This window comes from Lacerta agilis, chromosome 12 (assembly GCF_009819535.1).
Source record: "Lacerta agilis isolate rLacAgi1 chromosome 12, rLacAgi1.pri, whole genome shotgun sequence".
Taxonomy (NCBI): domain Eukaryota; kingdom Metazoa; phylum Chordata; class Lepidosauria; order Squamata; family Lacertidae; genus Lacerta; species Lacerta agilis.
In genome coordinates this window covers 9,312,673-9,327,903 of record NC_046323.1, presented here as the reverse complement: position 1 = coordinate 9,327,903, position 15,231 = coordinate 9,312,673, and the positions used below count along the sequence as shown (strand labels likewise).

General features: G+C 39.5%; 1 protein-coding gene across 3 annotated transcripts in view; it reads right to left on the bottom strand.

The window, feature by feature from the left end:
- Positions 1 to 871: 871 nt before the first annotated feature.
- Positions 872 to 15,231, bottom strand: part of UBP1 (upstream binding protein 1) — a 32,188-nt gene continuing 17,828 nt past the window's right edge. For 2 of the 3 annotated variants that reach the window (XM_033166159.1, XM_033166160.1), the window contains 8 exons: positions 12,662 to 12,768; positions 11,647 to 11,701; positions 10,644 to 10,737; positions 7,899 to 7,989; positions 7,096 to 7,208; positions 5,055 to 5,197; positions 3,120 to 3,171; positions 872 to 2,573 (listed from right to left, as the gene is read on the bottom strand). In XM_033166159.1, the coding sequence (XP_033022050.1) occupies positions 2,536 to 2,573; positions 3,120 to 3,171; positions 5,055 to 5,197; positions 7,096 to 7,208; positions 7,899 to 7,989; positions 10,644 to 10,737; positions 11,647 to 11,701; positions 12,662 to 12,768 (693 nt within the window). In that variant the 3' untranslated portion in view covers positions 872 to 2,535. Of the gene's footprint in view, positions 2,574 to 3,119; positions 3,172 to 5,054; positions 5,198 to 7,095; positions 7,209 to 7,586; positions 7,721 to 7,898; positions 7,990 to 10,643; positions 10,738 to 11,646; positions 11,702 to 12,661; positions 12,769 to 15,231 lie in introns of those variants that run through there. The other variant, XR_004427687.1, reaches the window with a different exon arrangement.

The window sequence follows — 15,231 nt, the reverse complement described above, 5'->3', positions numbered from 1 at the left end:
TTGTGTACATCCCTGGTGCAGCAGTGAGATTAGAAGTTTTCATTACCTTCTCACTACCATGCCAGGAGGAGAAGCAGTATGCCCAAGTGTGAGGGGTTATTCATATACAGTGGTACCTTGGTTTGCAACCGCTTTGGATTACAACCAATTTTTTGGGGGGGAGGCCCCATTGGCAAAATTGCGCCTTGGGTTACAACCGGACCTCCAGAACGGATTATGGTTGTAAACCAAGGTACCACTGTATTAACATAGCCAGTGTATGCCCTGAACTCTTTGTTCACAGCACGCTGAAAATTGAAGGAATCAGTTTATTTCAGCTAAGTAGTAATCAAATTGAGGAAAAAATGTATGATTGGAAATGCACTAGGTGCTGATGTCTTAAGACTACTTTACAGCTAGGTTATGCATTACATTGATTGCCAACAATGGATAATGTATTTCTTTCTCTGTTAAGAGAGGAATATTCTGCAGACCATATCTGTCTGATTTGCTATCTGTCTGGTAATTTAAGCTGGCACGGGAAAAATCTAATAGCTTGTCAAACAAAATTGTTTTGATATGTGTTCAACTCTTAAAAGTTAAAGTGTTTATGAAATTCCAGTTATTAAAAAGGTACTTGATCCAAGTGAAAAAAATTGGTACACTATTTAAATAAAGGCATCCTACCTAGACTGGTTTCAATCACTCCCCCCCCCCAAGAGAAATTAATACAAGTCAATCTTCTTCTAACAGCATACTCAGAACAGTTTTCATACTTTAACAGCTCCATGAAGAGTAGCTGAAAAGGGGTGGAAAGCTTCTGTCCAAACAAAAAGATCTATGCACCACCTGCACTTCAGTATTGCTTTGCAAGTAAGGAAAGATACAATAGTTATTGGAAAATGTTTTTACTGAAATTGAAATGTATACATCTTATTTAAAAACAAAAAGCAATTTGCTGGTGCCATAATTAAATCCAAGTGAACCAAACTACTGTACAGCTTTTATAATTTAGTGACATTTTTCAGATTCTCCACAGATTAGAAAAATGAGATGATGCATCAAGTCCATTGAAGACACCCGAGTACAACCAAAATAATTTATAGGCAAGAAAAACTCAAAACAATTAAGTATGCTCACAAACTCTACTCTCCTTCCCCATCAGTGCAGAATAGTCCAGGTCATGGGGTGGGGAGTAAGCCCTCATCCTACTCTAGGAATGAAACAACATTCTTAACATAAAGACTTAACCTAGGCATAATTATAAATGGGAATGAAATTAAGAACAGTATTTGACATGCTGCTCTTCCCACCTTCAAATATTCACTACATCAGTTACGATTTTAGCTATTTGATTAAGGGGCAAGCCACCTACTATGATGGAACAACCAGCATTCTCTGTCTGAATCGCCCACAAACCTTTATTAATGCAGAGCAGACATGTGCACCTGTCCATATATAGTTATCTGCTCTTCAGCCAACATTTAAGGACATTTTTGCAGCTCATTCATTAAGTTGTGCAACTGCTAATCAAGTATTTGGTTGTATGGAAGAGGCACTGTTGTAACTATGGTTTTCCACAAGAGTCACCGAGAAAAAAAGCAACGAACAGTTCACACATGGGAAGATCCTGGTTTTCAACTAGAGTGGTAACAAAAATCAATGTTTGATTTGTAGATTCCTGCTTAATGCTTCAGAATAGTCCCTTGGTGCCAGTGACATTCCCTTTTTCTCCACGAGGAAGTCCCTACTCACTACTATTAATAATAGTGTGGTTCAAAAAGTGAAACATTGAAATGCTGCAATAGTGCTTTATAAAAAACTAAAAAAGACATGATGCATAGGCAGATTTTCTGTAACATGCCTATTACAAAGCCAAGTATTGTACCTCACAGGATTTCTTCTTATCCTCTCAAATAGGTACTGATGATGATGCGGTCTGCTGCATGCTTAATTTTCATCTGGCTAGGACTTTCAGTAAGTCCACCTTTTGACATTTACACTTCTTACATTCACGCTTATACACAATTTACACAGAGGATGCTGTTTTGACAGCTTTACTCTCAAGACCCAAAACCTGATTGCTATCATTTTTACTACTTATTTCCACACAAATTACTATGTGCTCTGCTAACATCAAAAAATAAAATCAGCATAAAGGTACAAGCAAGTAATAGACAAACTGGCACAGAAAGGTAAATGCCCAGAATAAGTTTACATTCAAACTGGATACAGTGTAATAGGAAAGCAGTAATGCTTCTACAAACTGCATCTACTGGCCATAGCTTGCCTTAATTTTAAAAAGGGCAAACACCTTTGTTTTTTCCATGCCTGTACGTTAGCTATTCTGGCATTGTTACCTCTTATGAGGACTTTTGGCTATGGCAGTGGGAAGTGCATCTACTAAACAGCTCATTAGAAAGGTCACCTTGTGTTTTCAATATGAAACATTCTATACGGTGAAGTCAGATCCCTGAAGAGACGATGTTATTTGTCATTCTTGAGCATGACTTCATTCTATACTGGAATATCAGTCCATTATATTGTATGGCAACATCACTTCAAAATTATATGGAAGCCTTCGCCATTTTCAGCTGTAGATAACATTCAAAAAGAGCCATTATTTCAATTTATAATAAAATTTTAAATGATAGCACATGAATATAAAAAGATATTAAAAGTATTTTCTAGGGCTCATTGGACATGCTAAACTATGGGTTCCATAAGACCTTGAAATCAGGACTCTTTCCGTTCTACTCTACAAAGACAGATGTCATAAGTTCTTATGCCTAAGTATCACACAATTCTGGAAAGAAAATTTATCAGCAAAAATTACTTTGAAAACATTTTTCAAGTGTAACTTTAGTAGTTTTAGTTCCTTTTTCTTTTACTGAAAGATATCTAAATAGCAGTATACAGAGTGATTGAAAGAAAACATTTTTAGAACACAAATAATGTAAGGTATTTAAAAACAAACTGAATGTAAAACATTTAAATGCAAGTCAGCTTTAACGTACTACAAAAACTACTTATAAGTAAAAAATGCAGGGAAGCCAGTGCATCAAATAGGCAGTTTAAAAAAAAAATAAGCTAAGGGTATCATTTTCAATACTGGGCTTTGTCCATTATTATTGGCATACCTTTTATTGTGGTAACTAAGAAGCAGCTTTCATCTTCAAAGTTTTGAACCATCTAGGAAGAAAGACAATTAAATGAAGCTACATGCTGGCAACATGCATAGCAGTGTACCAAAGTTTCATGCATCACCCAAAATTGCCACAAGGAGAGCCAAGCTGTTTTATGAGCAGCAACCTGAGCCTGTGTTCACACTCCTCATTTTAATACTGCTGCTCTAGTAAAAAAGTGCCACTATTATGTTTGCATGGTATTTTTTTAAAAAATAAAACACTACTGTGCTCAGTGATGAGTGACAGTGATGTGTGGGTGTCTTGGTCTTTATAGCTCTACAAACGTAAGAATATAATTGTGCAGACCATGCTTGAATATTTGTCGTCTCTCAATCCCCTGCTTTACTTAAATTTCTGCTGTTGTTTAAAGCATCCATTTCTGCCTTTTCATTCATCTTCAACTTCCATCCCTTGACTGTACCATGCGAGAAATAACAGGTGCAGAGCCCTCAAATATTCCATATGCTCACACAATGTATTTTACTCCTCTGTCTTCAACATGAAGTTCCAGGTTCAGTGTAATTTAAAAGAGATATTTCATTAACAAGCGAACACTCCTATGTACAACAGCCATCAACTGAACTGAACCTTTAACCGAACAAGCTAACTGGCAGGCTTGGTCTTGAAATTCTATCTTAAAGCTACAGTACTATATATCGGCATGTGCAATGGGCATCAATGGGGCTGCAGAACAAGAGAGAGGATGAAGCATGGAAATGGGGAGGGTCTGTGTGCAAGTCAGAGTTGAAAAAAGAGGGTTGCAAAGCAGGAGTGATTAGGTGGCATAGCAACGGGGGTGAAGATAAAAGGGGCATTAATGGGCCTGCAGAACAGGAGGGGATGGTGGTTGCATAATTGGGTGGAAATTGAAAGGGTGCTTCGTAGCTGCAAGGTGTGGGAAGGACATACAGAAGGTTACCATGTGGTGATCTGTATTAAATGGCAGGGGGTTCCAGAAAAGGTGGTGGTGGAGGCACAGACATGGGGTGTGTGTGTGAAGGTGAAAACTGGCACAAAGCAAAGCCACAGAAAACAGAAGTTACAAAGTGGCTTCAGAAATGCGGTTGGAAAGGGGAGCCATAGGGGGTTAATGGGGGGAAAGCAGAAAAATTGATGAGTTTATGAATAAACAATACTAAGATTTCTAACCCACTGCTCATTAAAAATAATCCCTTAGAAGCCATTGACCATAATAAAAATATAAACAGAACTGAAGTACATTTTAGCATGGGTTGTCCCCAGCACACAGAAATGGTGTTTGATCCATTGTGCTAGTAAGGCAAATGCAGAAATCATGTATCCCCATCCATCAACAAACAACAGATATTTCTCCCTGTTGTTCAAAAAGGAAAGTGGAGAATTCCTTTGAGAAATGTGTCCCCAGCAGCAATATGTAATAAAATGAGCAATATTTTCCACCTCTCCCTGCTGCAGATACACAAATTATGATTTACTGGTATTCTGGCGTTTCTCCCATTTAAAATTCACTGTCAGCATAGTTTGGGATAGTATAATTAGAAATGCCCCCCTCAACACATCAACTGAGAGGGGGGGAGGGATCTAATAGACCAAAATCAGATTTCATAGAATAAATGGTGAGAACTGCATAGTTAAAAGTCCTGGTTAATTAGATGTAATCTTTAAATCACAACCTTGTGTCTGACATATGCTATAATTTAAACAAGCACAGAAACAAGGCATCATGAACTCTAGAGATTATTTAAAAAATAAAGCTTGCGGGAGGTTCAAGAATGACCTCAAAAACAAATTTGAATTGTTTCCATTCTGACAGCATGGACCTGGAGTATGGGTGGCTACTATGAACAACATGCAAACCCTTCACCCGAGGGCCCAGTATAGAGATATATTGAAAACAATTTAATTTACCTGGTCACTGACGAGAATATGGATGCCAGTAGGACCCTGTCTGTAAACCTGGTTGATCTGATGCAAAGGAATATTGAACACCAACGCAAGTTTGCGTGTGACTTCGGAGGCAGCCATTTCTTCCAAGTAGATTGCATGATAAACTAAAATAAAAATCTTTTAAAGTACTCTTACAGTGTTCCTTCAGCACAGACTTCCCATCACTATTTTCTTTGTGAAAGTTACTAGACTATTCTTTAAAAAAAAATGCCATTCACAAAAGAAACAAATCAGTGTATTATTATTATTAATTATATTCATTTATAACCTGCCTTTTCCCCAGACAGGACTCAAGATAAAAAGAAGAATCATTAAAAACGTAGGGAAAACAATTAAAAAAAACATGTATAGAATTAAAATTGTATACAGATATAAAATATTTAAAACATACAAATAATTGTAATAAAAACAACACAGCACCAGCCCTTTCATTGAGAGTTCACAGTCAATGCCCAAAAGGAGGACAAATCCAAGGAGCCAATTCCAGAGTCTGGGAGTAGCCACTGAGAAGGTCCTTTCCCACATCCCCACCCAATGTGCCTGTGAGGGTAGCAGGACTGAGAGAAGAGCATCCCCTGAAGAGTTCAAAACTCAGGCAGGGTTGCATGAGGGAATACAGTCTTTCAGACATCTTGGACCTATGCCATGTAGGGCTTTACAGGGCATAAACAGTGCTTTGAATTGTGCCTGCAAAGAGACCAGAAGCCAGTGAAGCTGTTCTAAGAAGGCAGTCCATATGGTCAGCAATCTGGCTGCAGCTCTTTGAGCCAGTCAAAGCTGCTGAGCACTTTCCAAAAGCAGCCCCACAAAGACCGTGTTACGGTAATCCAAACAGGATGTAACTGTGTGTGTAACTGCGGCCAAATCATACATATCATTCAAGGGGCTCGGCGCACTTGCATTAACTGTTCACAGCCACCACGGAAATCTGAGCATCCATGTTCGGTGTCTCAATTTGATTCAGCACAACCTCGATTCCAATCCTTTAAACGGGGCCCAGAATCCTAACCCATCAATGGCTCCCATAACTTCCTGGAACTGAGTCAAGACAAACTGTTCTGTCTACACGGTCCTCTGAATGAGTTCCACGTAGCCAGAGGGGCAGCATACAGTGTCTATGTAAGGGACACACATCATCCCGCAACGAGGTATTTCCAGTGCCACTTCACAGAGCATAGCAGTTGCTATGGTTTCTAGTTGCTGCAAGCAGTTGAGATCCTGTTCACCCAGACAAATAAGATTTAAATAGATGCAGCCCTTAAACCATCACACTCGGTTCATCCTTTCATGTAGCACTTTCCATTTGTCCCTGTTAAGCTGCATTTTACTTAACATTCATATCAAGATGATGCTAAAAATTTAGCCTTTCCTCTAGCGTTTGCAATTTCCTCAGTTTTGTTATCTTCAAATTTGAGCCCTTTGCGTAGCTCATTCATGAAAATGTTAAATAGCATCACATCTGGGAACCCTTATAGAATCCTACCACACTTCAGCTGAATGTAGATCCTACAAATCCAAGCCCCATCTGTTAACAGCAGTTCCTTTTAAGAAGGCTGCATTGTGGGACAAGTTATAAAGACATGTGTACATTTAGTCTATGTCAACTTTACACTTCTGTTTTACTAACCAACCTACATAAAAAATGGGAGCAGTTACTGCCGATCTGGTATGATTTGTTCTCGGCATGTCAAATGATAGACTCTATCTGTAACTTTACCCCACTCTTCGGTGCTTGCAAGTGGTTTATCCTCACCAGTTTTTTGTGTGTATTAGGTCACATAAAGTGTACACCAGTTCTCTGTACTGTGGAAGCTCCAATAGTTCTGTCCATTATAGACTACTCACACTGGCAGAGTAGAAATTTAACTTTTATTTGTTCTGAATAAATACTCAAAAAACCTTCAGTCCTAAATATGGCTGTAAGTGATGAATAAATCCTCCAATGTATAGTCCCATATAGTAATACATTTGATACTAAAATAAGCTCCTGACAGACACATACCATATATTGCACCATTCCTGCTCTCTCCACTGCCTGAGTCTTGCTGCCTTTCAAGTTGTAGACTTCTTGATTGCTCTTGGCATACATAGATTGTTAGACGTGGCCTAACAGACCTGGAATGTAAGGGGGGAAAATAAATACTCCTGTACAAAATAAAATGGATGTACGTCATTATGTTTTGTTACTTTAACACTACTTATTTCTTTACAAACTACTTCACATTTGAGGCAAACTATCAAAGATTGTTTAGTCTGATGACTCATCTCAGAACCACTGAGATTGTCTAATGGTGGTGAATTAATCTTCAAACTTAAATTAAAGCAATTAGGATACTGGTGTATGGTGCAATTTTGTAATATAACTACTTGAGTAACAGAAGTAACAGCAAGTTAACATAATCTATTATGCCAGCTTAATTCATAGTTAGAAATCTGCAATTGTTAATATTTAGTAGCCATGACCTCAAGAACTTTAGGTTGGTTATAGCTCACCTAAATGAGAAGATTTGTCTCTTGGCAACAAACCCATCCGTCTTCAAGAAATCAGTACTGCCCAACTGCATTGCTACCAGTCTTACAGTCTACCTTTGAGCTCATCAGTGCCTGCATCATATCTGTGGCCTGCCCTGAAGGTGTACAACAAAACATTCTTCTTTTGAGCACAGTACTTCCAACTCCTGCATGAGCTCACACAGGCATATGCCAATCGAAAATCTAAATTAATATCTCCCAAATCCCTCTAGTCTAAAACATACTTTCGTACAAAACTGATGCAAGCAGAGTTGGCACAGGGATAATATTTACCTTGATTTAAGTGCATTGTAAAGCCGAATTCCATCAGCTGGACCACAGATTTGTACCAGATCCTCTCTTGTAAGCTTCAGTAAATCAGCACCTGCAGAAAAAAAGCAGAATAGCATCTATATAATATATAGATCAGAATGCGTAGTTGTAATATGCCACTGTTGCTTAAAGTGCATCGCAACAAATGCTTTAGGGCCTCTCTATGCAAAACATTTAGCTGAAAGGAGGTATGCTCAACCTTCCAATTCTGGCAGGACAAGTTTTGTGGCATTCAGGGACTTCATTCACTTCATTCATATTCTTATTCTTATTTATTAAATTTCTACACCACCCTTCAAAGATCACAGGGTTGTCAGGGTGCCAAGAACACACACTCTAGATCAAGGGTAGACAACCTAAGGCCTCAATCTGGCCGCAGATGGTCCGGGAATCAGCGTGGTTTTACATGAGTAGAATGTGTGCTTTTATTTAAAATGCACCTCAAGGTTATTTGTGGGGCATAGGAATTTGTTCAGTTTTTTTCTTCAAAATATAGTCCAGCCCACCACATGGTCTGAGGGACGGTGGACTGGCCCACGGCTGAAAAAGGTTGCTGACCCCTGCTCTAGATCCTGCCCCCCCAACTGGACAGAGAGCCTGGAGAGAGATGGATTCACTATAGACCCCCTCCTCAACTCTCAAGTTCACCCTGATGCTGCACAGAGTACTCAGGTGGGCACAGCTGGGTGAGACCAGCTCCATCCTGTTCACCCACCCAAGCCTCAGCAATGCATATTCAAATCTACCAAGGATCCCCCCCCCGCCAGCCCCTAATAATTTGTGATATCCACAGAGCATTTTCAATTAACAGTTTTCTGTCAACAAATCTCAAGACTCCTTATAGGTAGCCTCCTCGGGTAGCAACCAACATTTAGGAAAGCTCCCCAAAACTTTCAATTAACATTTAAAATGGTTAAGGGAGGAGAAGTATTAAACTTCCTAGTTTTCCCTTTGGGCTATGTTTTCTCTTCTCCAACTTCTCTGCTTTGGTCTCAACTGTGACATCTGTTTCTCAGGTTACGGTTCTGTGTTGTTTACCTCTTGTCTTGCTGCTGCCACTTGGGATAGCAACTGTTTTAGGGCCGAGACTGAAGCTGCTGTGTTTTCTCTCCTTTCTCCAGATTCAAAGGAAGGTGTTAAGGTTCTAATTATGCCTCTACACAATAATGACTGGGGTAGCAACAACAAGAGGAGGCTATAACAACAACAACCTGCACTATTTTCACTATCCACAGCATCTCACTTTACTCTCAACGAGTGTGCATTCCAAAGACATGCTTGATCAGTGACTAAGCATGAAAGGAGGCAGGAAGTTCACCTTCAGCATATTATTTGGCAGGGAGGAATTCTGACTCACAAGTCACCTAGTAGCCTAAGGAAACATGCATTGATAAATCCACAGTGAAGGCAGACAATCAGATAAGTTTTGGTACAAAAGAATCCAAATTGTATCATGCTGCAACTGTTGCTATTAGGTTGGTCATGGCAACAGGAGTGAGCAGCAAGATGGTAAACTTTGCAGATGACAAGATTATTCAGAAAGTGAAACATCAATCTCCTTTCCCCTCCTCTCCCACAACAAACACTCTGTGAGGTGAGTGAGGCTGAGACTTCAGACAGAAGTGTGACTAGCTCAAGGTCACCGAGCAGCTGCATGTGGAGGAGCGGGGAATCGAACCCGGTTCACCAGATTACGAGTCCACTGCTCTTAACCACTACACCACACTGGCTCTCAATTTCCTTGGGAAGATCTTGGGATCAGTTTCCAGTGGTGGTGGAAAAAGGAAAATTCCAACTTGTGGATAATTAGGAAAGGGGCTAAAAATAAGACTTCCAATATCATGTTTTTATGTAAATAACAGCCATATCTGGAACACCACATATAGCGCATCCCAAAAGAGATATTGTACAGAAATAATCAAGTCTTGGAGGACTTTCCCCACAAAGGAAGCCTTGGGAGATTTTGAGAAGATGATAACTAAGGGAAGACATGGTGGAAGTACTAAAAATTATTCACTGTGTAGAGCACAGCTGGACAACCTGTGACCCCTCCATATGCTGCTAGACTACAACTCCCATCATCCTTTGCTATCAGTCATGCTTGGTTCAGAGTTTGGTTCCATTTCCCACCCTGACATACTTGAGTGTGATGTGATGTTTTTCCTACTCTCATATGAGAAGTCTCACCCAATTAAATAGATCAACAACAAATACAGGACAGAGGAAAGTACATCAAACATAGTTAATTTCCAAAACTTCCCAGTGGCACATATGTTTTAAAAGGGGGTAAGACAATTTCATGAAGGACACTTATTGTCTTCTTGGTTTAAACCTCCATGCTTCAGAGGAAATATTCATTTACTGCTGGAGGAAAATAGGAGAAAGATGCTAACTGCACAACTTGTTTCTGGACTTCCCAGAAGTAACTGTTGGAAATGGGATGAACCCTTGGCTTGACCCAGCAAGGCAGTTCTTAAGATTATAGTGAAGAAGCGATGCTGCAAGTGTATCAATAAAAACCATAAAAAATGCTGGAAAAAACTGACAAGGAAAAAAAGAAAACGGGTTTAATTTCCAATAACTAGCAAAGTTGTCTGTTAAATCTATATTGCTCACTTGACTTATATATCAGGAATACATGAAGTCCCATGGGAAGAAGATCTACCTGGAAAAACAAGCAAACCTAAAAGTTGATCTTGTAAGTACCTGAGAAATTTGAAAACAGCCTTGTGTAAGTGGAAAATCTATGTTTAAGCAACCATTGTTGGGCTTCTTGGATTGTGGCCGATGGATGAAGTTGCTGGGGGAAAACAAAAAATTGCTTAAATCTACATTTTATATGGTAATATGCACTCTTAGGCTTTTAAAATACAATATTTTCTTTCTAAAAGTATTTCCATACCATTATATCATAAAATATCTGGGTGCTGTGAAACAATAAAACCATTTAAAGCAGTATGAATACTCATTATAACCAATAAAACAAAATCCAGGAACACTTGCAGTTTCTTCGCCACCACTCTCTCCAAAAACCTTCCCGAGAGGATGGCTGGCAATTGACTTTAATTATTACACACCATTGCGTCCAGGGTTGGATTTTTTAAGGATCAGCTACACCATTGCCTTTTTAAGGGCAGATGGCAGAACCCAATCAGGCAACAATGCTTTCATAACATCCTGGACACACCTGGCTATTCTACCCTGGCCAGGAAGAGCAGTGATCTAAGACTGCACATGGCCAGATGCATCACTTTAAGGATCCAGTCCCTATCAGGCTGCACTGACTGGAGCTGATCCCGTAACACTGGACCAGACAAAGTGTTGGGCAACTGGGCTGGATTTGCTGTGACAGCGGCATCTAAATCACTCCAAATTGGAGCAACCTTGTCCTTCAGTTGTCTTGCAGCTAGGCACTGTGTGCTCCAGGGGTCTGCCCCAAAAAACTGGGGTAACAAGTCCCCAGACAACATGGAACTCTGGAGCTGACTCCTTGTGGATGCAATGGATGCAGTCAACTGTTATGTCTCTGCCTTCAAGGCCATGTGATAGACACAATGTATCAGCTTTCTATCTCAGCTTTGGAGTGAGATTTCCACCACTTGTGTTCCGATCTTTGTCCAGCCCATTTCATCAACCCCACATTTCCTTAGAATACCAAGGAGCAATGCATTCTATCTACACGGTATGAGGGATTCCTGGTAGCACTTACCTCTCCCGATACTTGAGGAATTCCATCTCCTTGGTGATTTGGAGATGATGAATTGCTAGACAGGGAAGGATGCGGAAAGGAAGATGCCATGATTATTTTACTTGTATTTTTTGAAGCTATAGGGCTGTGATACAGAGGCACTCCTCTCAAGTATGTTCCTGTCAGCAAACTTCCCACTGCAAACTCAGGCTAGGATGGAACTTCATAAATTTAACAAAGCAGTTTGGGAGTTCAGTGCTAGAATTCCAACTAGGAACCATCTCCAGTGCATGTGCTGTTTTAAAGTGCATTTGTCTGTCAGCACCTCCTGCACTGAACTGCTAGAAGAGAATGACCAGCAATTTTATAACAGGTACATTTGTGATGTCTTATTTGCAGAATTTTACACTAACCTCTCTAGACAATACAATATAGCAGTGCCACATACTTGCAATATGATTCAGCTTCCAGACTGAAAACCACAAAATATTGTCGCAATACAGACCTGGGCTGTTTCTCCTTATCCTGTACTTAGAACAGGGTTGGTAAAGGACATTTTACTGCCTGTGACAAAGTACAAGTTCCCCCCAGCCCCAATAGTCTACAATGGAGACTGAATGATATGGTCTGTTTACATACCACTTTTTAGTCCAAAGGCTTCCAAAGTTGCAAACAATATTTATGTTAAGACAAAAGAAATATACACTAAAAGAACAATACATGAAACACCTTAATCAAAACAATATAAAATAGCAGCAGACTTTTCAATGGCCAGCATGAAAAAAGGAGAACGTCCCACTAAAAGCAGGAGACAACACAATATCCCCTGTTGCACTACTAAGCTAGGAATGTTGACAAGGGTTAACTTGTCTCTTCCATTCTGTAAAGCTTTGGGCTTTGTATTATAATTTCTTGTAATCTGATTATCCCAAGAGAGATAATTAAACACAAGGAAATCACATACAAGTTCCACAGCATCATTCTTTTCAGTCTTAATCTTGATTTTAAGATATGTCATGCTAGAAGAGAAGCATACCTGTCTGGGACACTGTAAGTAGTACTATGTGGAGTAGAGGCAAACGTCGGAGTTGGGGTAGGGCTACTGTTCACAAATGCAGTAGATGTATCAGGCCACGGTGAACACTAGAGAAAAGAGAAACATTAAAACAGCAGTTTTATAATTAAAGCTGGGCTTCACTTTGCGAGAGCATAACTCTTACTTTTTCAAAAGCTCTCTACCAGTCCTCACTTATTTTATCATATAATTATATATTTACTATGCATGCATACAACTCAAGCTAAGTCACTAAAAGTTTCTACGTGCCTTGTGATAATAAATTTAGTGATGACTCCCCCCCCTACAAACATGATCTGTTCAAACCTGCATTTCTAAACTATTGTTTTCAGTGAGTGACTAACAAAAACAGGAAATTTTAAAGCTAAGTCCACGCATTACCACTGCTCAAGTTGTTCCAGTATAGCTGGATGACTCTGTAGGAAATACCCAGAAACTGCTCATGTACATTGGCTTTACTAGCATGGTTTCCTCCAAAAGAACCATGGGAACACAGAAGCCTACAAGGAACCACAAATCTCTCACCAAAAACTCATTCCAATGGTTTCCTAAGCGAAGCCATGGTAATTTAATAGCACTGAAACAAACCTAAGTTTAAAATTTAGATGCAGGTCCACAAAACTTTATGGCATCTCAAATGTGCAGAGTGTTAAGCACCCAAAAGCAAGAAAGGGGAGAACCTCACCCATACAGCAAGGAACTTTAGATCTCTTGCAAACAAACAAACAAAAAAGGGAGTGGGACTTTTGAGCTCATTCACATTCTACAACCAGTTGTAGCAAGCCGCATTCTGCCTCACAGGAAGGGAGGGGAAACAGCAACACCACACAGGGAGAAACTTTTCCCACATACTTTAAGGAAACATGCACTCCAACCAAGGGCATTGTGCGCCAGCTCCTGTATCCAGAATGCATTACTTGATCAGGTTTTTGTTGTTGTTTTTTAAAGTCTGACCTAGTTCATCTAATTCTGAAGCATTGCTTTGAACCACTGAATGTCTGGCGGAGGATTCTAAGCATGTTCAGCTGAACAAGTTTAGATTCTTCCCTGTAACTGGAAGCCACGACTTACCAGGTTCCTCATTTGCAAAAAAAATGGTGGATCATATGCTACCTTGGCATGATTAGGGTGGGTGGGAATAGAACCATGCATACCTCATAGTATCAGTCCAAGGTCCATCATCCTACTTTCAAAAGCAATCTGTCAAATGTCTTTGGACACTCACAGAGTAGGAATGTGATAGTGATCTATTGTTTGTGCCCAGTATCCAGTACTCAGAGGAATATCACCTCTAAACTTGTATTCACAGCAATCTGCTGCATTTTCTTATCAGGATGAAACCATGCACATTTGGAAGAAGGCTATGAATGCCAATTTCATAACCCATCTCCCTCTGTCACACATACCCTCTAGGGAAAGAGAGCAGAACCATTCTCAGCATGCTTTTTTTCTTTATTCAACAAGAAAATAGTTTCAACAAGCCTTAGAAACACAGAGTTCTGTGTTTTATTATTTACTGTTATATATCATTACTTCTAAGTACAAATATTATTAAATGCATGCTCTCTCTTTACAGGCAGGGAAAGCACTTGATCTCAATTGAAGCAAAGAAAGCAGAGGGGGAAGCTGGCATGTACAGGTGTCTGTTTTTCACTCCTTCGGTGCACAATGGGGATTAAGCCCAAATTCTAGGGCAACAATAAATCATGTTCTGATTTCTTACAAAGCAAATATGCATTTCAAAGATGTGCACCCCACACTGAAGCTACACCCAAATATGCATGTTTGCATTTTTTACTTCCAGATGTGAATTCTAAGAATTTTTTAAAAAAAGATATATTCTCTCTAAATGTAATAGTTTAAGACATCAACAACTGAAATAAATATAAGAAGGTGCCACAAAGTTTCCGGGTGCCTGAAATGTGAAGGTTCAGCATTTGTTTTGATACAGTATGTATTTTATATTACATTACATTATGAATGCTTTCAATATACTAACTAACTGAATGATATTCCTTCTGAGATTGTAATCCATGCTGCCTATGATTAAATGGGACATTTTTAATCAATAATTTTCTCAAGATTATGACAGTTAAACAGAAATTAACACTGGATTAAAGCAAATGCATTCTAGCTGAATAATTACTGCATTTTAAGGGTACTGAATTTTAAGGGTGCTATCCTATAGTCCCTGGGATGGTTATACCAGAGACTAAGATTTTGCAGAGCTCTCTCTCTGTGGGTGGAGGTCTGCCCCGCCCCCACTGCTCCTGTGTAAGCCTGTTGCTTTGTCCACCACAACCAATCCTTCCCATGACCCAGTAGAATTGTATACCAAGAATTATAAACAGAATGCGTTCTCCGTCAGTTTAAAATGAAAGGATGATAAAAGCTTTGTCTATCTCTATCCCTTTATTTCGTATACTGCCCCCCTTACCTTTTTAGGCTGCACATTTATGGAAAATTTAAGATATACCTATATACTTGAATATAAGCCGACCAGAATATAAGTTGAGGCACCTAATTTTACT